The sequence below is a fragment of the Gavialis gangeticus genome, unplaced genomic scaffold (genome assembly GCF_001723915.1).
Source record: "Gavialis gangeticus isolate Ggan-Ray unplaced genomic scaffold, GavGan_comp1, whole genome shotgun sequence".
NCBI lineage: Eukaryota > Metazoa > Chordata > Crocodylia > Gavialidae > Gavialis > Gavialis gangeticus.
In genome coordinates this window covers 1811332-1834378 of record NW_017729033.1, presented here as the reverse complement: position 1 = coordinate 1834378, position 23047 = coordinate 1811332, and the positions used below count along the sequence as shown (strand labels likewise).

General features: G+C 47.2%; 1 protein-coding gene across 3 annotated transcripts in view; it reads left to right on the top strand.

Moving 5' to 3' along the window:
* The window catches only part of SFXN5 (sideroflexin 5), a 270380-nt gene that overhangs the window by 216895 nt on the left and 30438 nt on the right, over positions 1 to 23047 (top strand). For 2 of the 3 annotated variants that reach the window (XM_019526158.1, XM_019526156.1), the window contains exon 13: positions 10074 to 10191. In XM_019526158.1, coding sequence (XP_019381703.1) covers positions 10074 to 10191 — 118 coding nt within the window. Of the gene's footprint in view, positions 1 to 10073; positions 10192 to 20956; positions 21269 to 23047 lie in introns of those variants that run through there. The other variant, XM_019526157.1, reaches the window with a different exon arrangement.

The window sequence follows — 23047 nt, the reverse complement described above, 5'->3', positions numbered from 1 at the left end:
CCACCCCTGTAACCTGTCCAGGCCCTGCTGTAATCTGTCCTTCCCTACTGACGTGCTCACCTCACCCCAAATCTTGATATCAGCAGATTTAAACAGGGTACTTTTTACCCCCTCGTCCAAGTCACTGATGAAGATGTTGAACAGCGTGGGCCTGAGGACCGAGGGCTGGGGGACCCCACTGCCCACATCCCTCCAGGTTGAAAATGACCTGTCCACCACCACCCTCCGAGTATGACCGTCCAGCCAATTTGCAATCCATCTGACTGTGTAGGCATCAATGCCAAAGTCGCCTAGGTTTTTTTTATGAGAATGGGGTAAGAGACGGTGTCAAAGGCCTTGCTGAAGTCCAGAAAGACTACATCCATGGCAGCACCTGCATCCAAGGCTTTTGTGACCTGATCGTAAAAGGCGATCGGGTTGGTCTGACATGACCTGCCCCTAATGAACGTGCTGGTTGCCCTTGAGCATCATCCCTGAGGCTGGCCCATCACAGATGTGCTCCATGATGATCTTCTCAAAGAGTTTCCCTAGGATTGAAGTAAGACTGACAGGCCTATAGTTGCCCGGGTCCTCCCTCTTCCCTTCTTTAAAGATGGGGGCCACATTGGCTTTCTTCCAGTCATCCGGCACCTGGCCAGAGCACCACAAGTGCTCGTAAAGCCGTGTCAGGGGCTCTGCAATAACCCCTGCCAATTCCCTCAGCACCCTGGGTTGGAGAGCATCAGGACCTGCTGATTTGAACACATCCAGCCCCTCCAGAAGCTCTCTAACCCGGTCCTCCCCAACCTTGGGCCTGGCCGTGTTTCTCCCGAGTCCTGGTCAGGGAGTCCCCGGTCCCTGCACAAGAAAATGGAGGTGAAGAATTTGTTAAAGAGATCTGCTTTCTCCTCTGGTGCAACCACCAGATTGCCAGGCATATCCTGCAGGGGTCCCACATTACCCCAGTACCTTCTTCATTCTCCCTATATATTTAAAAAAGGATATTTTATTATCTTTGATCCTTAGAGTTCCTTTGACTCTGACAGATCTCCAGCCTCCGAGGCATCTCTCACCAAATTCCCTTTCTGACATCTGGGAACTCAGAAAGCTACAGGCAATCTGATGCTTTCCTTCTAGGCAGCAAAATATCTTTCCATCCCATCCCAGACATGCAGATACACCTTTCTGCATATGGAGGAACACAAAGTTTCTCCATGCTTTTAACGAAGAGTTCCCATGACAGTTTCTCCTCTCTCTGTGATAAAACTAGCGTCTTGGAGGGGAAGGGCCAGTGAAGCAATGGAGTGTTTCCTTCCAGTTATATGGAAAGGCTCTCTCCTCAATCAGAGGCTAACATAAACAGGATGCATTTCAGTACTGACAAGTGCAGGGTGCTGCACTTGGGCAGCAGAAACCAGCAGCACACTTATAGAACAGGAAACTCCCTTCTTGAGAGCACGGAGGCAGAAAGGGATCTTGGAGTCATTATTGACTCCAAGATAAACATGGGCCAACAATGCGAGGTCACGGTTGGCAGGGCCAACCTCACCTTGTCGTGCATCCACAGGTGCATCTCAAGTAGAGCCAGGGAGGTGATCCTCGCCCTCTATGCAACGCTGGTCAGGCCGCAGCTGGAGTACTGCATCCAGTCCGTGCGCCCCACTTCAGGAGGGATGTGGACAGCGTGGAGAGGGTCCAGAGGAGGCCACTCTCATGATCCGGGGACAACAGGGCAGATCCTACAATGAAAGACTGTGGGACCTGAACCTGTTCAGCCTTCACAAGAGGAGGCTGAGGGGGCACCTGGTGACTGTCTATAAACTCACTGGGGGGACCAGAAGGGTTTAGGGGAGACACTGTTTCCCCTAGCACCCCCTGGCATGACAAGGAATAATGGACACAATTTATTAGAGAGGAGGTTTAGATTAGACATCCGCAAGAACTACTTCACGGTTAGGGCGGCTAGGAGCTGGAACCAACTTCCAAGGGAAGTGGTGCTGGCTCCTACCCTGGGGATCTTTAAGAAGAGGCTTGATGCCTACCTGGCTAGACTCATTTGAGTCCAATTTTTTCTCCCACCCAGGCGGGGGGTCGGACTTGAAGATCTACAAGGTCCCTTCCAACCCTGCTTCTGTGATTCTAAGAGCCAAGAAGAAAGCAATGCCTTGTGGCAAACAGACTTCAGCCAGAGACCTTTCCTTGAAATCTTTATAACACATGGATGGGTAGTTTAGGGCCATTTAGGGCTTGGCTGGTTCTTGGGGAGAATTCTGGTATTCTGTTTGTTCTGGGTCCTTACACTGGAGCCGCTGCCGTGGGATCTGGGTGTCTTCCAGCAGCACAGGCAACACCTGGCACACGTTTGTTCTCTGATCCTTTCCTCAGGAGGAGAGGTATGCAGAGGAGGGTGCCTTGTTTAGGAATATATTTTGTAATGAGTATGCACATTGCTCTATGTTTTAGTCCATTCCTAGCATCTGACCAATAGACCAAAAAGATTATGCCTTCCTAAACAAGTTAGTGTCTATGGTGCCACCTTGCCCTGACTTCAGTGATTTGTGGTAGAGAAAGGATGGGAAGGTCAAAGCAATGCACTTTGCATTGCCCTTTAGTTCTTAGGAGTGTCCATTGCCGTCTCAGTCTGACCCTTAAGAAGTTCCTTCGTGCTAAGGGACAGTTGTTGACTATAGTCTTCACCCCAGAGCTTTAGTTGTTCTTTTAGGTATCCTGCCCCATGGAGCCTGCAGTCAAAGGCCAGATGGGGAAGAGGGAACAACAGGAGGCAGTTCATGTGCAAATCAGTTCAGTTCACTGAAGGTTGCACAACATTTAGAACAATGGTTCTCGAACTTCTTAAACTCGAGGCACCCCTCGTGAAACTCAGAGTACCCCTGGAGAGTTTCAGGGCCCTCCTCCAAAAATATCAGCTCCTAGATTTCACTTGATTTTTGACTACAGAAAAGTAAAAGAGCAATTCTTCTGTTGCAAAGAACTCAAAAAAGATCACAGCAGGTCAGAATGATTTTAATACAGGGGTGGGCAATTATTTGGGTGGAGGGCCACTTAAGGAGTTTTGATGAGCTGCTGTGGGCTGGGGGGTGGGTGCTAACCCAGCCCTATGCATTTGGAGGGGGAGCAATTGGTCCTATCTGGTCCCAAGCCGTCCAGCCTGCATCTACCACCAGTGAGACCAGATGGAGTGAGTGGGCACAGTCTTTATAAAGACTGGCCCAGGACCCCCACAGGCAGGGCATGCTGCGCCAGCAGATGGGATGGGGCTGTGGTCGGGTGGGTAGTTGCATCCAGGGTCAGGGCCAGGGCAGGGGCTGGGATCGTGGAGCAGTGACAGCGCAGGGCCAGGGCCTGGGGATTTATAGGGAGCAAATCGCAGCTCTGCCCCATCCCCATACTGTCATCACTTCAAGATCCTGGCCTCAGTCCATGTCCACCTGTACCACTCCCGAACACCCCTCCCCACCTGGCCATGGCCCTGTCCCATTCACCCTGCCAAGCTTGTCCTGCTCCCTGAGGTCTTGGGCCAGTGTCCCTGGAGATGCCACCCATCCGCCCCCTCTGTCCAGTTCCCCCAGTGGTGGATGCAGGGTGGACTGGCAGCAGTGGCCAGGTAGACAGTCCAGCCGCCACATTGTTCCCATCCTGCTGCGTGCCTGGGGGTGGTGGGACTCATCGCACACACTGCGGCTTGGGGCATGCAGAGCCAAGGGACCCACCACAAGCCAGATAAAATCCCTTGGTGGGCTGGATCTAGCCCGCAGGCCGTATTTTGCCCACTCCTGTTTTAATACTATAGTTTCCTTTTTCAAATATCTGGGTTTATCTTGTGAATCACGTTTGCAAACCTAACAGTGCTAACATTGCGTGGTACCTTGTGGCATCCTTTTAAGGTTCTCAAGGCACCCCAAGGTGGTGTGGCACCCTGGTTTGAGAATCACTGGTTTAGAGAAATTTCAATACAGGCAAGGTAGGGGGGACTCAGGGAGAAAACACCATGAACAGAAGGCCATGGAGAAGAAGGCACAGACGTGAATGGGGAAGGAAGAGACCAGTGGTCAGATAAGGCTGGGAAGATTAGCAGAGGCAAGGGTTGTGGGATAAGCAAAAGAGGGGCACAGTTATATCTCCCAAAGGATGAGACTTCCTTCTGTCTCTTAACCTCCAGGTCAGTCCAGAGTCTGACATAGCAGGTGTCCAGGTTTGTATGTGGAAAGAGCTGAGGTGTTAATGTGATGCCCATACCCCCTTGCTGTGCCTGAGTCCCACATGCCAGAAGTCAGGACAGATCTTTTTTTCAGTTTGCTTTTGGGTTTGAGGAAGGGCGGGTTGTTTTGTGGATTTGGGGACTTTTTCGTTTGATTTTCTTTTTTATGAAATGTGGAAAATCCTGCAGTCCCTTGCTCTCGTGACACCTGAAGCAGACAAACAGCTAGACCTCTTCCAACACAGGGCATCCACCAAGCACCCCAAAATGGACAAGGAAGGCTTGTTGGGCACCTGTGGAAGCCTCCCTGGGAACTCATTTAGAAAATAGTGGGTATGCAGAAGCAAAAACCAAAGACATGGGCAGTTGCCTGTGCCAGAGATGATTTAGTGGGTAGGGAGAATCACCCCAAGCCTTCCTTCATTTTGGAGGTGCAGGTTTAACAAGAGCTCCTAGATAATCCCTTCTGGCCTCAGTGGTGTTTCAGGATACCCAGGACTAACCCACAAGGAATTAGCATAATGTCTCTGCCCCACTGTAATTCTCTGTCTCTCCTAATGTACGTATTAGCTATGATCCTGTTTATACAAAACACAACAAAACCCACTGAATCTGTCAGCTGGGAGATTTCGGCTAACTCCTGTCATATTTAGTTTAGCATCTGACACCTTCTTCTAGGCAAATACAGCTCTGGTTCACTGAACCCGATAACTCCTTTTTAGTACAGCAAGTGACTTCCATATGGAATAAATTACAGTACCTCTTGAAAAACGCCAGAGGCAGCTGCCAAATTATGCAAAATTTAAACCACTAATGAACAATGTGATGAAAGTTGAATGAAGGTGTATTTACAAGATCTACAACACACTGTCTCCGTGGAGCAGATGTACTGTCTGCACAAGCATGTATGCGTGCGCATGCGTGTGTGTATGTACACCCACACACACACATATACATAAGTATATAAAAGTGGATTCTGTAAGGTCTTCCTATTATAACTGCATTGATCTCAACCATAATTTAGACATGAGATCAGTAAGCCTGAAATGCCCTGTGATGTAACGAGTTTGTTCCTATCCACTGTGTATCAGAAACCAGTTGCAAAAAGAGCAGGCACCAGGGACTTTAAAGGAGAAAACGGACAGATCTGAGGGAGGGAGGGAAAAAATTTTGCACGCAGACAGCATCTTCCAAGGACCAATTTACACACACTAATTGTGCTTCACTGTCACGGCTGAGGCAGTGCTGCTGCGTATGCTCCAGAATCGAAGTACATAAATATTACAACACACTGCAGCAGCTCACAGAGTCTGAAGCCCATGTTTCTTGAAAGTGGCTTCTGATTCCAGGTGATTCATCTTTTAGGTGCCCAGGGTGAGGTACCTCTAGACACATTTGCCATCACCCTGCCCTTTATATGGTGTTTGCACCAGTGCAAAATGGGTATGAAGCATTGCCATTGTGATTTTGGGCATGCTTCACGCTCACTTTGCTTGCACCAAGGTATACGTGACAAGATGCAGGGAATAATGTTGATCCCAGTGGGTCTAAAGCCTGGCACCCAAAAGCTGGAGCAGCTCACAGTTAGAAGCCACTGAGATCTATGCAGAGACAGGTTGCTTTGGATCGCAAAGGGCGCAATGGGGATATCCGTATCCTTATTGGCGTGGAGTAATGTCAGATTCCCCCAGTAGCTTCAGTGGAAGTAGTGATAATGTAAGGTGCTATGCCTTGGGGCCCAAAGGATTAGTAGGGCTTAGAAATGCTGATCCTGGAGTTCTATGCTGTAACCTCTGAGCAAGGCCCAGACCTTATTGCTGGCAAAATAAAGGAGCTCTCTATTCAATAAACAAAGAATTGGTTTTATATCAGCTATGTAATGACTCTGCAAACAGGAGGATGTAAAACATCCACCCATTGAAATATGGTGTGGGGTATGTGTGTCTGCTGGCAGGATACTTGGGGTATTAAACAGTTTTTCAGGTGACTCTCTGCAAAGTGCTGTGGATCAGCAGTTCCCAAACTTTTTCTTATTGCATACCCCCTTCCAGATTTACCAGCTGCCCATGTACCCCTACCAGCATACATTTTATATTTTAACTCCCTAACTTCCAATTAGTATTATAATGAAAATTAAATCCGCCATTACACAATTTCTCCCACGAAGCCCCCAGAGATATCTTGCATACCCCCAGGGGTACGTGTACCACAGTTTGGGAAACCCCACTGGAGATAATATGGTGCTGGATTTTATTTTTAAAAGTGGTTTGAGAACAAGGATTCCAGGGGCAGAAGAAAAGTGACCCTTCTGACTAATTGTGAGTCATTTATACTGAACTTCACAAATTTTAAAATCTGAGTCCCAATTAAGACATTACACTTCATGTGTTAATTAGTTTCCCCCCCCCTCCTTTAAATCAAGCTATAACTCTTCTTAATTAGGAGGTTATAGCCATTGTAATTTGAACTGGCCTGAGTTTAAAACACTCCTGGAAATCACACCTGAGATCTGTACCAGGGATCATTTTAAATTGGTGTAGTTTTTACTTGGGTGATTATAAGGACCCCAACCGGGCAGTAATTAAAAAGGGTGCAGCTTCTAAATGAGAGTGCCAGAGCGGCATAAGCAATGATGCCTCGGCTCTAAACTGTACTCCGGGGAGGCCAGGAGGAGCCTCTCAGCAAGGGCTCTAACAGATTACAACATTTCAAGCACAGGCCGAATGCACCAGTTCCAGCCGTCTCTTCTCTCCAGCACAGAGGGGATTAGTTATCCGCTTTGCATGGCTTGCGGTCCTTGGTGGCTCTGTGTGCAGTAGGGTGGTCTCAGAACTAAATTATATTTTAATGCAAGGCCCAACCTTCAGCTTCTCACTGAAACAGAGCTCCTCTTGACTGAATTGCTTCCTAAGATACTGGGCGGATAGCAGAGGCTTAGTGCGTTTGCAGGAAGCAATGCCACCTCCTTGTTCGTGAGAAGTTAGGACTGAGCCAGTTTATGTCAGTTCAGGGTCTGGTTCTCTTCTTCTCCCTCCAAGCTATTCTCTAAGGACATAGAAAATGCAGCTCTTGGTCATCACCATTAGTAGGGAGCGGAGGGTCTCAGTTTCTACTCAGGCCATGGCTGGGTGTGACCAGCTACATCACTTGCTGCCATTAGAAGCATCGTAAAAGCGTCTTGTGCATGCTCAGACTAAGCAGGGAAACAAATTTTCCTTCAAGTTTTATTGAAAAGCTCAGAACGGTGATTAACATGAAGGGTAGGAAAGATGGTGCAGTTGGGTATCCGGGGCTGTGGACTCAGGAGAATAATGAGCTGTTCCCAGTTCAGCCACTGCCCTGTTCCAGTGCTCTGAACAGGTAGTTTTTGCTTCTCCACAACTTTGTGTTCCCTCCCACCCTTTTTCTGACGTCTTGGAGTGTCCTCTGATCATGGCAGGGGCTGTCCCTTATGCATGGCTTGTCTGCAGAGCAGATGCAGACAGCTACCTAAACCTTTCCCCTAACTTCTCTCCCATCTGCACACACAGCCCAGTCTTGGGGATGCTTTAAACTCGGGGCCTGGTCTGGTTGGAGGGGTATGAATTAAACTTGTGTTGTTTCTTTTGCTCAAGCAGCCAACCATTTGCATTACTATAAGGACACTCCTCTAGAAGGACAGGCAAGTTCTCCTCTAATTCACTGGAAGTGAATCATAAAATGATTCAGCTTTGTGTAGCCCAAAGAACAAGGGAATTTGCCTGCAGAAGCCAGCAGAGGACACAAGGGTGATTGCAGTACCAGTGAGGACACAGTAATTGGCTACAGGTTTACAGTGTGGCTGCTCACACCCAGACTAGACTAACCCACTTGCTCAGACCCACCCCACATCATTCAGGTGAACCCTGCAATGAAGGTATCCCCAATGGGATCGATCTCCACCTGTTAAACATCTGCATAAATCCTGTTCCAGCTCACTTGAGTCTCTAAAAAACCATGAGCACAAAAGCCTCCTCACTGCCTGTTGTGACTTGGTCTACAGGCAGAAGTGAAGACACGTTACAAAAGCAGATGTATTACAGACTTCAGCAGGGTGGAATAGACTCATGCTTAGAGATTCAGACACCTGAATAGGGTGAATAGGACAGGATCTGGCCTTAAGCATCTGTGCAGCACCTAGCACTGTGGGCCTCTGATCTTGGTGGTGGTTTCTAAGTGCTGCTGTAATACAAATAATTAATAATAGCTTAAGGGTATGGACAGCTACTTCATTGGGCCCACTGAGCCAGAGTTGGTATAGGTTGGGCCAACTGAGCCAGAGTTGGTATAGGTTGCCCAGAGAATAGTAGGAGAGCAACCAACAAAAAGTCACATATTAAAATAATTCCACCCTTCATTAATGCGTCCACCTACTTCATGCCGAAGTGATACATCCAGGTGAGCGCAAGTCTCAGACGATACAAACGGAGAATCTGGCCAAAGGACAGTTCCTGGCCCTCTGTGGAGTTGTTCATTTTCTTGATCATCGTCACAATATCTGATTCCCATGTTTCTCACAGACCGTCTCTCACATCATCTCATTTCCCGTAGAGTCCTGTAGCTGGCTAGGGAAGTATCCCTTCATCAGACAGTTTTAAGGCCCTGGGATCGAAGGTGCACCAGGTTGGGATTGGAAGGGGCGTGTTGGCACTAGAGCTGCAGCAGATGGCATTTCATCCCTTCCAAGCCACTCCAGGTTAAGGAGTTCATAGACAGCCACAACTTAGAGGCTGGGACCTACTTAAATCGCAGTTTTGTGATTTTCATGGAAACAGTGGGAAACGGTGATCTTTGCCATTGCCACAAAAAATGGCATTGGCTGAGGTTTCCCAGGAAATCAAACCAAAAAAACCCAACTTAACAATAAAATGTTGGCTCTGCAGTGGGAGCCAGCAGTCCTCATCGCCTCTGAGGCCTGGCCTTGCAGCCCACCTGGAAGAGGAAGGCGCTGGCTAGTAGGTCGGCACGAAGGGCAGCCGTCAAGATAGCAGCTGCCCCCTCATGCTAATCAGCGCCAAGGGGCAGGACAGCACTGGGGCAGTCAGCAGTCAAGATGTCAGGCAGCCCCCCATCCCTCCTCCCTGCTAATCGGCGCCAAGGGCTAGGGCTGCTACAAAATGACTGCGAAATCTTTCTCTGGGCTGTAGCCAAGCTGCAAAAATTGCTTTCTCTTGCCATGAGTTAGGTAGGCCCCTACTTATAGCAACTCCCTAGGTTATGCCAGGGGCACAGCAGCTCCTGACTACACCAGCGTGCTGGGCTGTACCTGTATGTGCTGTGCCTCTGGACAGCTTGGCATGAAGTCATATCCAAAGTGTCCAGTTTACATCAGCCTACATGCATCCCTCCTGAGTCTGGCCCATTCAGTGTAATAATCAGGGCTGCAGGATGAGTCCCTTCCCTCAGCTGATATTTGGATTGGTCCAAGGTGGGTATCCGTCTCTCTGCTTTGGGAGTGCTGTATGTCTGTTTTGCATGTGACAGCATATGGCAGCACAAGGTGCAGAGCAGCAGTGCATAAGTCTTTGTGGGCCAGACTGTGATCCCCTCACTCCTCTGGGAATGATTCCAGTTGATCTCATTCAGTCTGCTCCTGGAGCAGGTTCCCACTGATAAGAGAAAGGGCAAGCAAACTTCATCCTTTCTCATGAATGATTTGGTAGAAAGAGTTTTTGGAGCCCTGAGCCAGGACAGACATCCCATCCTGAGGTCTGGGTGGGCTGAGGTGAGTCAAGGAAGGAGTCAGCCAAGGGGGAGTATCTGTTCCACCCTCCCCTAGATGGTTGTAGCAGAGCACCCATGTTTGTATGGACAGCAGCGCTTGGCACTACTAATGCAGCCTCTCTTCTCCTTGCAGGACGTCTCTCCTGCGATCCCATCCCCGGATGATCCTCCCAGTGCAAAGCCTTGTGTGCCTCGCTGCCTTTGGCCTGGCTCTCCCGTTGGCCATCAGTCTCTTTCCACAGATGTCTGAGGTCAGTATATCTCTGGTTCACGTCACACTGAATAGCATGAGACAGAGGGGCGTTACATCCCTGCACATCAACATGCCCTCTGGGCTAATTTTTATCAGGTGATCAGAGATCCATCCTGGCCAGCAACAGGGACTAAAACCACAAATCTGAGCTTTTTAGAGCAATCCCACAGCCAGAGGAGTCAGTGGAGTCAGGTGTATAGAGGACACATTCACTTGTGTCTCTGGGGAGTGAGAGAGCAAGTTTGCAGCTACAAGTCGGGTACATCGAGACTGCACCACATCACAATGTTGACTCCGAAAATGCTTTATGCCTGCTGCACCTTCCTGTTTGGACAAAGACAGTTCTTGTTTCTTTGACTTGAATATGGTTGATTTTGTTAAACATACAATTTCCGGTGTGCTCAGCATGTGGCAGTGCTTATATTGTTAGAAGCAATGGCTGGGAAATGGGGCATTGAGGTGGATACATTTTTTATTGTCATATGAGTTTCTGTGTCCTGTAGCCAATGAATGGATCGTGCAATAATATTTGCCCCAAGTGATAAAAACAAGGGGAATTTTGATTTTATCATTTTGGTTACAAAGGATTTGCAGGGCTTTGGATCAAAGGAACTGTGATCTCAAAATAGCCCTTGACAGAACTGAGCAAAAGGGCTTATGGTCCACTTCAGCATCCTTTTGAGCGCAAATACATGGCAACACATTATATGCTGCCCCCCCTCCCCGACTTCTGTTCTCCCATAGCAACTGCCTGGTTCATCATTCTCCAGTACTTAAGCTTAAGCTTAGGCTACACAGCAGTCAGTTTTAACACCTATTAATTGCAGGGAGGAGTGAGACACAAAATGCTTGAAAGAAGTACTGAAATATGATGCCTGGAAAGCCTCCTCTTTGCACGTTCTTAAAGGGTAGCTCTCATCAGACAAGGAACTCTTTAAAATGATGTTCTTCCTTGATCAGTAGTTCTCCATATTTATTCTTTTTCCATGTCAAATGTGCTCCATTTACAAGTCCAGCAGCATTTGTATTTCTGTATGCTGGCCATGAACAGCCCACCCTGGGCTCTAAGAGTCAGCCTGGGTTTTTTCTGTCTCCCTTACCAGCATCTGCAGTCAGAACTGAGCTTCCTATTTTGTTTCTGATCCATCAGGCTGAATAAAGTCCGACTCATCTGTGCCTTGTTGTCCGTGGGGGAAACTTGTCTTAGTTAAGCAAGCAACCATAAAGAGTAGAGCCACAAACACCCTTTCTTGAGATTTCCTAGAGCATTTCTCCATTTGATCTTTTAGATTGACTCTTTAGGGCGGGGAGTGTCTTGGCTTTATGCATTGTACCACACTGTGCCCACTGTTGGTGCTTGTTGATAATGTTATGTTAAGTGAGAAAGATTCATTTCATAAAAAGCTGTATTTCAATGCCACTTATTCTGTATCTCATAGGCCCACCAGCATGCAGACAAAAATGAGATACAGAATAAGTGGCATTGAAATGTAGCTAGTAAAGTAAAACCAAAACAAGGGTACAGCCAAAACTGCCATTGATGTCACTTAGGCCTAATTTCGTTGGGTAAGGTACAGGTACTCATTTTTCAGAAATGTCAACTACTCTTAGATGACTTGTAATTTATGAAATGAGAAGGCACAGTTATATTTCAATGCGCTGTATAACATAGGGCATAGAACTAACTTGAAATGTCTGTCTCCATCCTCTGTATGATCATTCCTCGGGGGTTTGAAGCTTGTTATCAAATCCCCCTCAGTCTTCTCTTCTTCAGACTAAATAATCCTAGTTCTCCCGGCCTTTCCTTATAAGTCTTGCTTCCCAAGCCCCAAAACATGTTTGTTGCTCTGTGCTGGACTCTCTCCAATCTATCCACATCCTTCTTGAAGTGGTGGGAGGCCCAAAACTGGATGCAGTACTCCAGGTGAGGCCTTGCCAGTGCTGGATAAAGCAAAAGAATCACTTCCCGTGATTTGCAAGCGACTCTCCTGCTGATACAGCCCAATAGTCTGTTGGCTTTTTTTGCAGCCAGAGCACACTCTTGACTCATATTCAGTTTATGGTCTACTGCAATCCCCAGGTGCTTCTCTGCAGTGCTGCAACCCAGCCAGTCATTCCCCAGTCTGCATTTGTGCATGCAGTTATTCCATCCCAAGTGCAGGACGGTGAACTTGTCCCTATTGAATCACATCTGATTGATTGCAGACCATTTCTCCAGTCTGTCCAGGTCATTCTAGATTCTCGTCCTGACCTTCAGAGGGTCTGCAACTCCGGCTACCTTAGTGTCAACCTCAAATTTGCCAAGCACACGCTTAATTCTATCTTCCAAATCATTGATGAAGATGTTGAACAGTACAAGACAGAACAGACCCCTGGGGAGCCCCATGCAGTACCTCCTCCCAACTGGACATGGAGCCATTGAGCACAATGGCTCCTCATTAAGCCCAATGATCCAACCAGTTATGTGTCCACCTTACAATACTTTCATCCGCTCTCTGCTTCCTTAGCTTGTTCATGAGAATGTCACGAGAGACAGTGTCAAAAGCTTTACTGAAGCCAAGGTCTGTCACAGCCGCTGGTTTCCCCCAGGCCACATGAGCCAATCCACAGCCTTGTCATAGAGGGAAGTCAGGTTGGTTAGGCATGACTTGATTTTGGTGAGTCGATCCTGGCTGTTCATGAACATACTGTTTTTCTGTAGTGCTTAGCACAAGATTCCTTGAGGACCTGCTTCATGCTTTTCCCAAGTATCAAGGTCAGGCTGACTGATCTGTTATTCCCTGAAGTCTCCTTCTTCCTTTTCTTATTAGGCTGGCACTATATTTGCCCTTTTCCAGTTTAATCAGTGCCAATGGCATCTTCTTCTACCTTTGTTGACTAGACTGAAAGAACCATTAGGGCTTGGTTTTGTTACCTATTTAAGTCACCCTTTAATCTTTAATTCTTTTTTTTTTTGAAAAGTTTAAATAGGTTGAGCTTCTGTATTTCTCGCTTCGGTCATTCATGCAAGTCTCTTCTGAATGTTTTCCAATTTATCATTATCTTCTTTGAATTGTGGACACCAAAACTGAGCATCATATTCCTGTCATGGTTCCAGTAGAGGAAATACATCTTCCCTAATCCTACTCAAGAATCCTGCTGATGTATCTAAAGATCGTGTTCCCCTTACAGCTCCATTGTTGAAAAGTAGGCAAATGTAGGAACATAGGACTAAAGGGGCTTTCAGAGCCATCAAGTCCAGTCCCCTTGATTTGCAGTCAACCGCTTAATGAAGGAATCCCCATAATTACTGCTTCGATCCCTTACCCACAGCCACAAGAACCAATATCCCAAACCCCAAGAATACCCTTCAACACGCTATAAATAAAAACAGGGAAGATGCGGGCACCACCAGTGCCCTGGCACTGCAGAGACAAGGAAGTAGCTAACAGGCACTCAGAAAAGTGCTAGATCACTGGAAAGTATTGTTTGTGATGTTTTCACTTGATGGGTTACACTGATGTTAGCAGCCATGTCTTTTAAATCGTAAGAAAAACTAGCGTCTGCCTTCAAAAAGAAAAGTACAGTTGCATACAATGGAGAATTTTGCAAACATAAAAATTACTTGAGAGTGACCTTCTAAAAGCAACTGAAATGTTATCTACAGGGTAAACATGACTCATTGCTGATTAGCAGATAAAACAGAATGATGTGCTCTGCCCACGCATGGTGTCAGTGAAGGGAAGCCGCTGCAGCCAGTGGTATTGCTCATTACCATGTGAGTTCTCCGCTCTGCGCAGCCAGGGTCCTCCTGTCTCAAGAGAAGAAGAAAAATTAACTGAGGACTTAATTTTTTGAGCATTCCAGTCCTGTCAGACACCCCAGTCTTGAAATGATGTGTGCATTTATTGAAGGAGTTGTGGGTGGGTGTAAATCCCTACTTATGACAAATGTAATTCAGTTCTGCTTAATGGATGGTGAGGTTTAGAACTGTTCCACATCAGGTCCTCTCTCTAAACCCAAAGTCTTTTCAGAGCCAGTTCCTTACAGTCTTGAATCATTCTCCTGCCCAGCCCATCAGTCCTGTTTCTCCATTTGGGAGGCATCCCTAAATGGGCTGAGCAAGTGATGTGTTTGGTTTATGAGCATGCGCCAAAATTTGGCAGATTATTTCCTATGCTGCGTATTTCAACATGACCTTTGTCTCATGACCTTATTTTTTATGACTGTAATAGGTTTAAGGCAGCCATAGACTAAGCACTACATAGGCAGTAAACAACTCTACCCACCAAGCATCACAAAAGTGAGTGCATCTGAAACTTGTTCGGGGCTCACGCCTGGTTAAAAGCAGGGCCCTTCATGTTCCAGATTCTGCAGATGTGGAGTCCACTTCTCTCTACAGAATTGCACCCTAGGATTGCAGGGGGCAGGATTGTACTCTCAGTGCTTCTAGCCTTTCTGTTTGGGAAGATAACCACAAAAACAGAAGCCAAATGTAAAAGAATGCAGTGGTGTCTTCCTGGGTCTTCAGCAAGCCTAAATCAATAGCTCTTGCTTTTAGTTACTATCCCGTTCATCTCAAAATATAGGGTTAACTCTGAAATCTAAATACAGCTATCTATGCCTCATCAGTAAATGGCTCGCTTGTGGTGATTGTAGCAGAAACATCCAACTAATATGCTTATCCCTAAATTCCAAACATCCTCCCTCTACCCAACTGTGCTACCCTACAGCCTCCATACACGGCCATCCTCAGCACAGATATGATCGCCAGGACAAATGCCAGTGCCACTTTGAAACCTAAAAATGGGTATTGCATAAATTAAATTAGGTTCAGTATCAGAATAAACATCCCACCGGTTGCCTTACAGATTTCCTTGTCCACTTTCATATTTAATTCACGTAGTACCATCACTTTCAGTTTTAAAGAAGGTGCTACAAAGAGAGCTACAAAGTTCAAGAGCCTTGCTGCAGAACCTAAGCCCACCAGGTTGTGTAAGCTGATTATAAGGGCAAGCCCTGATGGAAAAACAGTACTGAAGCATCTGGAAAAGGAGCCAGTGACAGAAAGACCCTTCTACCCACGCTCTGAACACCCATGCCCCACCACCACTAAAGATTAAAAGCCTCTGTTAGCTGGGTAGATGGAAGACAAGCCATCCCCAAGAAAGCAACTGAATGGAACTGAAATTCTTCTCTTAAAAAGAATCTTCCTTTCAGATCTCCAGGACAAGGGGAAAAATAACTAAAATTCAAGGCTGAGCTATTGTTTTCCAATCTGTTTTAGCCTTCATCTTGTTGGCAGGCTGCATTAGAAAAGCAAAAGGTTAATGAGCCAATGTGCAGTGGGATTATTGCAGTAAAGATGACAGTGAACCAGTAATTACTAATTAGATGCAGTTTAACAGGAGGAACAAGTGAAATCTCCTCTTCACCAACTGTCAATAATTAGCAGATTTGGTGAGGTTGAAATGTGTCCACAGTTAAAAGGCTGATTTTTTAATGAAATGGCACTTGACAAAAGAGCTGTGTGTAGGTCACAGCCATAGCCCTCGAGAAGCTTCCCTAGACCATACTTAGGAGGGAAATCAGATGCAAGGCAGCAGGGGGTCCCCAAGAAACCATCTCTCCCTTGGTGTTGCATTGAGGGAGGGAGAGGTTCTCCACACCAATTCATCCCAGCTGGATGAGGAGTCAGGAAAAGAATTTGCCAGTTGCTAGGGGAAAAAATGCCTAAGTGATGACAAATGCTGTGGTTCCTCTCTGCCTCCAGGCCTGAGGGACATATTCTTGAGATGCTGATAGTCTTAATTAGTTTCAAAGTTTTTTGTCCAAAGCCTTTGCTTATGGTCAAGGTTGGCCTTGAAAGCAGCTCTTCCTTTGGAAAATGCCATGTGGTCTTTAATGACTCGCTGTTGTTCAAAACGTTGGATGCATATGCCATCCAAAAGACTAGGCTGCATGTGCCAACAGCTGGCGTCGTTCTGGGACAGGGGTTTGGTTCGGACCCCCAGGGAAGAGTTCTACCTACAGGGCACATCTACATGGGACACTTAATGCACAGTAGCCTATTACTCCTGTGCAGCGGCATGCTGGGCAAAAACCATGCTAATATGCTACTGCGCAGTAGTATTAGGCTACTGTCCAGTAAGCATCACAAAAAAACCATGCGCTGCCACTACCGCACAAGTTACTGCACATTTAGTTAGAACTTCATTAAGCAAGTCCTAAATTACTGCACATTAATGAACGTGTAAACACACCCATATAAACTTAAGCGCTGCTTCCTACAACATTCAGATGTTGTGTGGAGATCTCCTTCTCTGGTCTGACGCAGCCAGCTAATGAAGTCTAAAGGGACTTCACTCCAAGGTGGTAAGAGTACAATCCAGCTCAGTGACTTATATACCAAAATAGCTTTATTTTGTTATATCAATTCAAGTTTACAGCTGTAGTTCATGAGCTGACTTAAACTATAATTTGAAGGTCCCCCAGTGATGAATATAGCCCTGCATCTTGGCTGGTCCTGCCACTGATACAATCTGTGCTGGGCTGAGATAAAAGCTCTGGGATTTGGAAGTGCATTGAAACCCATTTTGGGTTGCGAATGGGGGATGATTGGTGACAAGGTTTATTTCGAAAGCAATTAGCTAGAGGTGGCCTAACTCCCCTCTGAGGTTGGAGGATAAATGAGTGGTCCTCATGAGGTGAAGGGCAGCAGCCTGATCCTCCACCTGAAGTGGCGAAATGAAGGGAAGGGGAGTGATGTAGCTTTTGCTTTTGCCATAAAAGAATGTCGTTCCACTGGAACAAGGCTGGATATCTGCATATCAGACTCGCATGTAGGGTGCCTGCTTATCCTGGACCATAGGTGGGGAATGGAAATCCAAGGAAAGTGCAGTAGGAGAATACTGGAATATTGGTTTTCACGGGGAAGTTGTGAAGCTTGTTTTTTGGTCTCAGATATGTGACTTTATGGCTTTATCTGGCTTGTGACTCATGGGTTTCATCTGAGCTGAGATTTGATGTGGAGGAGCTGGCAGGACACAGTCTGCTGTATAGTGACAGAGGGGCAACATTGGGACAGTGACTTATCTGAGTGATGGAGATATCTTGTCCTTCCAGTTGGGCCACTGTATACTTTTAATTAGACATTTGACACAGTCCAATATAGATGGAAGGATGTATCAGCTCTACCAGTGCTTTTGATGCAGTAGCCTCTAGGAGGGGTCGTGGTGTAGTAGTAAAAGATTTGGGACAACAGGAGACTGGTGTTTTCTTCCCTAGTCAATCCCTGATGCTGTGAGACCCTGAGCAGGTCACTTCACACTTGCTGTGATTCACTTTCCCTATCTGTCAAATGGGCATAACTTGCAGGCTTAACAGAGCAGCTCCAAGTCCTTGACAAAGTGCTCTTCATCCTCAGCGATGAATTCCTCCACGTTTTCAGTCCTCTCCTCAGTTGCTAGTTCATATTAAGAGGGGCTGTAAGAGGCTTGTTGCAAAGTCAGACGTGAGAGAGGCTGCAAAGAAAGAACTGCAACCTGGTGGGGCAGAGGGAGTTGCACCAATGCCTGAGGCTGCAGAGCGTGTCAGGAAAACAGGGCCCTCAGAGCAGCGTAGTCCCCTGGTCAGGAAGGTTTGATCAGCTGTGATTTAAAGCAGGAGAGTTTTTGGCTGCTCATGTCTCTGACATCTCAGTTTCCCCCCTTCCCCCTCCTTCCTTCCATCCCTCCCTCTGACTTTCCCCCTAAATATGAAGGCAAAGCAGAAGCAAAAACCGGGCGACTTCTTCATGCAGACGTTCTCCCTTCTCTCCCCAGCTCCGCCGCTCCTTGTTCTCATCTGCACCAGCTGTTCCTCTGTCAAGGGCAGGCTTCACAGGCCTAGCATGCATTTCCCGAGGAGCCAGACTTGGCATGCTGCTTTTCCTTTGTCCTTGCCCTTTGGCCTTCCATTTACACCTTCACTCCTCGACAGCCTGGCATCTGCAGAACACCTTTGCTGCAAAACCAGCCAGGGCAAAAAAAATCACAGTAGCTCACTTCCTGTAGAGCAGATTCCTCCAACCAGTGCAGCCTCTAATTCCCTCTAATTGAGATGCTCTGGAGGGCGGCTGTCTGGGAGATCATTGGCAAAGCAAGGTGCTCTGAATACTCATGGCAGTCAGAAGTCCCCAAAGCATTTGGCTGCACCCATGTGTGCACTGGTATCACAAGCTTTGATAGGCATGCTTTTTCAGTTCTCCCAGGAATTAAGATGCTCTGTTGCCCATAAGAATCGGGAAAACTTTTCAGTGCCCATTCTGGTGCCACCCGTACCCAGTTCCTCCAAACTGGGCCCATCCCCTTCAGCTTCTCCTATGTGAGGTCTCCATCCTCTCTAGTCCTCTCTCTCCTCCTGAGCTTCCCCAGCAGAAGGGACCCTGTGCTGCTGCCGTGCTCTGAGCTGAGCACCTGCTGCCTCTGCATGTGGCTTTCTTGTCCATCCTGCCTCCAGCCTGCACGTGCTGCATCCTGCATCAGAGGTGGCTGCATTTCAATGGCGGATTGGCCTGCAGGATTTGTCTAGGGAGCTGTTCCCAAATCTTACCGGTGTTATTGCCTCCATTATCTGGCAATACCATGTGATGTTATTTTAAACTGGGTTTCCAAGAATGGAGCCGGGATGTGAGAGGGGGAACACAGCAGTGAGGTGTTGCATTGCCTTACCACACCAGTCCCCTTGTCCTCCTCCTCCTCCTCTTCTCAGTCGGATGGCGTCCCAGCTGCCAACCTGTGGGCATTCACATCCCAGAAGCAGCACCTGCTTCTGCAGAAGAAACCCCTCCTGGGAGTCTTTCTTGTGGGCAGCCAGTGGACTCTCTTTTTGGAGCCTGGTTAGCACTAGTGGAAACCTAGGGAGCCCAGACTTCCTGCTGAAATCTGTGCAGTGCTCTTCTGATTGCTGTTCCAACTGAAATGAAGCCCTCGTTGTTGTAGGATCACACCTCTGAGCAAACCTTAGAAAGAAACTGTTAACATTTATGGATCAAGAGGACTAGAGATCCTGCTGTCTCTGGGCTTTCTCTGCCTGTCTGTCTCTGGGTTTTATACTACGGTATATAGGATCTGGGCATGTTCCTGTGTAAATCAGTAGCAAAGGCAAAAGGGGTATAATGTCTCCCTTTGGGGGAATGAATGATAAGCATTAGTTTAAATCCAACCCAGATTAATAGCAGCCTGAAGATATTTTCTGGTGGCAGCTTGGCAGGCTGTGTCGGTCCAGATCCCAGTGAACAGGTGTCTGCATCCCAGAACCAGCCCCACATCTGGCACCAATATAGTCCTCAGCTCCATCAGGATACTCAGGGATGGGATTTGCTGGGAGCTGAGCTGCCACCCTTTTCCGCGGTGTCCAGCGTATGGGAAGTGTGTCCATGCTGTGCCTGTATTACAGAAAAGGAGGAGGGATTTTGTCATCGCAGATGTCTCTTCCAACATCAGTTGTTCTTTGAAAGTTACTGAGAACGTCGCAGGCACCGAACAAGGAGGCTGGATTTACAAACACTTCTTTGCACCCTGCCATGCAGTTATTAGGCACGCTGACATTTCTCCTCCCGAGAACGTGACAAGTGAGCAATGTTCAGATTGATTCAGAGACCAGATTTTTATGCCGCGTCCCCCAGAAAGACTTTGATCTGTGAGTGGGCTGCTCTGCCTTGCCGAAACCTGTTTACAAGAGTGGGCTTTTGTTTCAAGACCCAATCTGCAGGTATAGTTAGCAAGAATGAAAAGTTCTGAGTCCTGTACAGAATTGGGCCCCAAACCTATAACCTTGACCCATGGACCAAAATTTAGTTTGAAGAACAGTTATTTGAAGTGTTATTTCAAGCCTCTTTGTGCTGTGCAGAAGGCTTCAATAGCAGTGTGGGAAAGGGATCTGGTTTCATGTTTATACCTCCGTCCCTGGGATACAGGTTCAAGTATGTAAACTATCCCTCCTGCAAGCACAGGCTTCTGCAGGTGTGTGGATGCTAGTGGGCATAAAAAACATTCCTGACACCATCTCTTTTGAGGAATCTTCACCTCCTGACGGCTATAAGCCATTAGGAGTCAAAAGAAAGAGCTGACATCCGACATCTCAAGATAAACAGCTAAACATTAACCCTTAAAGAGGCTTGAAAAACATACTTAAAAAGCACTTCAGGGAAAGAAGCCATTTTTCCAGGGCCTGCTAATTGCCTTATTGCTCCAGGACACCTCTCAGCAGTCCCTACCTCAAAGAGCCGGCTCTTGCGGTGTATCAGGAGTGGATGGAGCACCGTCTGCAGGTGCAATGGCCCTGCCCCCTCCAAGTGAAGAATTAAGGCCACAAATCAGGCTAGGGAAAAGGGGAAGCCCAGCTGTTCTGAACTTGCCTGCCCTTGGACTACTTGATTAAGGTGGAAAGCTTCCAGATAATAAAATCCAGTTTCCCAAGCCTGAGGTGTTGTCCTGCCATCAGCAGTAGGCAGTGTAGGTCATCGTCCCCATTGGCTTTTCAGACCCTGTGACCTTGTGATACATTTCTGCTATTCCCTCTTTGTCGTATCCAAGCAGAAGTAACACAGCAAAGGCTCAGACCCTCCTTTAAATCCTATAGCATCTGTCCTGCTTCCCTTGGCCTTCCTTCCTAGTATGCCAGGCAGGGATTGCCCATTCCTGCTAAACAGCAGTGAGCGCGTTCCCCCTCCATGTAGCCTGTGTTTGGCCATCTCATTAGGGTGGACTTAAACTGGTTGTATTGCTTCTTTTCAACCAAAGGGAAACATTGCCACTGTCAGAACCACGTGCTGCTGATGCTGCAGATGGAGAGAGAAAAGGAAGTTGTTATTCACTCTTCCATCCTTCAGCACTTCAGGAGATAATGGCACTTTCTTGAAACATTGTTATTTCATTAGTCTTTGGGGAAAGCTTCCATTGTATTGTGTTATGTCTGACTAATGAATCATATTAAAATAGCATTTTCAAGTATATAATCTGCGCTATCCCATGGCACTCTCACATGCCCTGTCTTTGAAATGCACCCACCTTTGGAGTGTAATGTGACCCCTGTTTTACCAATATTACACACCAGCTGAAGACCAGAAGTGAAGTGTGCTCTCCAACTGAATGCAATGGGAGCGAAGGAGTTAGCTTAGTCGGCAGCAAGCATGCAACTGGAACTTGATAATTGTCCACATTGGTTCAACAGGGATTCAGAGGAGGAAGCACCACTAATTGAACCATCAGTGTCACTTCCTGTACAATATTGTCTGTCCCTTTGTGGTTTCCCATGTACCAATCTCATGGTCTTTGAATGCTGTGGGATTGGCAATCCCAGGGTGATGCTGCACGTTTGGAGAAGATTCGGAGGGGCTGTTTTGCAGGGACCCTGAGTAGGCCGGTGCAGGGAGACGAGCACTGCCTTACGGTTAGAAAACGGCCAGGTTCAAGCACGTTGTGATTTCTGGCTGCAGAGGGTTCAGTGCAGCCAGGGTCCAATAGCAGAGGTGCTTCCACCCGGGGCCCAAGTGAGTCCTGAATGCTCCATCTGGGCTTCATTAGCCTTTCTCCACCAGTGTCACTGTGAGCCACTGAGGGACTTAGTTACTGCAGTAACCTGTGGAAGTCTTAAACATGAAAGCAGGGACCCGAAAGCTGAGCTGTTATGGGATAACAAATCTGCAGGGTGCAGAGCACACATGTAAGAGGTATTTGTCGGTCTTCAGGAGCCAGGCAGATGCATGTTGAATGGGTGAGGCTACCATGTAGCCTTATGTGCCTGCTGCCAGGTATTATTTGCACACCTCCTATCGTTACTATTATCAATCACTTCTATAGTGCAGAAATGAATGTGCTGCTCAGAGGCAGACGGTCACTGCCAACCAGATGGTAATTCTGCTCTCCAAAGCCCCAGCCATCCAGAGGCTACACCTTACAGACTGCTTGAGTAGGAGCCAATCTTTTTACCCAGCCCCCTGAGCTGAGTCTTCCCTAATGCAGAAGAAAACCAGAGTTTTTGTAAAGGGCTGCTGCATTATACCAGTTTTCTAAGAGTCTTGAGAATATTCCTGTTCCTGATATGCATGCCCCTGATGTCAGCCCCGGTGCTGCCTACATCTCACACTTCATGCTCTGTTACAAGCAGTGACGTTTTCTAGGTATTGCACAGAAAAGTCAGCAGATGTGACAGAGCATACATAAGCATGTGGCACCGACGTGTCACCACGGCGCTTTCCACTGAACAGATGTCACCAGTGGGGTTACGCAGGTTGCCCACGTTAAAACCCTTCCCTGCCTAAAGCGTCTGCTTTCTACTGTCTGACCCAGTGTTGAAGCCAGCATCATCTCCTCCAAACAGATGGAGATGAATGCTGGTGGCCAAAAGCATCAGACGTGGGTACCAGGCACAGAACACACTTCTGAAATCTTGAGAGCTCAAATGTCCCAGAGATTCAGCTTTTGCTGCTTCTACTTTGATGCTTCAGTAGCATTTATTTTTTAGGAGTAACACTTCTATAAGCCAGTCCTAAATAAGGGTACATCTGTACTACAGTCACATAGACAGACCTGAGCTATCTTTAAGCTACATACTACTAAACATTATGACCACAGCAAGGTGGAGTTCAGTGCAGGCTATACAATGCATGTGAGTACTTACCCAGCTTCTCAGGGCCTACAGCTTCACTGAGCCCCTCGCTGCCCCAGCTATGAGGTTATCAGGACCCACAGTACCTAGCTACACAGGCTGCCATCATACCATTGCCTGTGGTGTATTTATACCCTAAGCATCTGTGGCCAAAATGATACATCCTTGCACATAATGACTCACTGGATGGAAGCCAAGCCCTAAATTTAGTGACACTTGCGCAA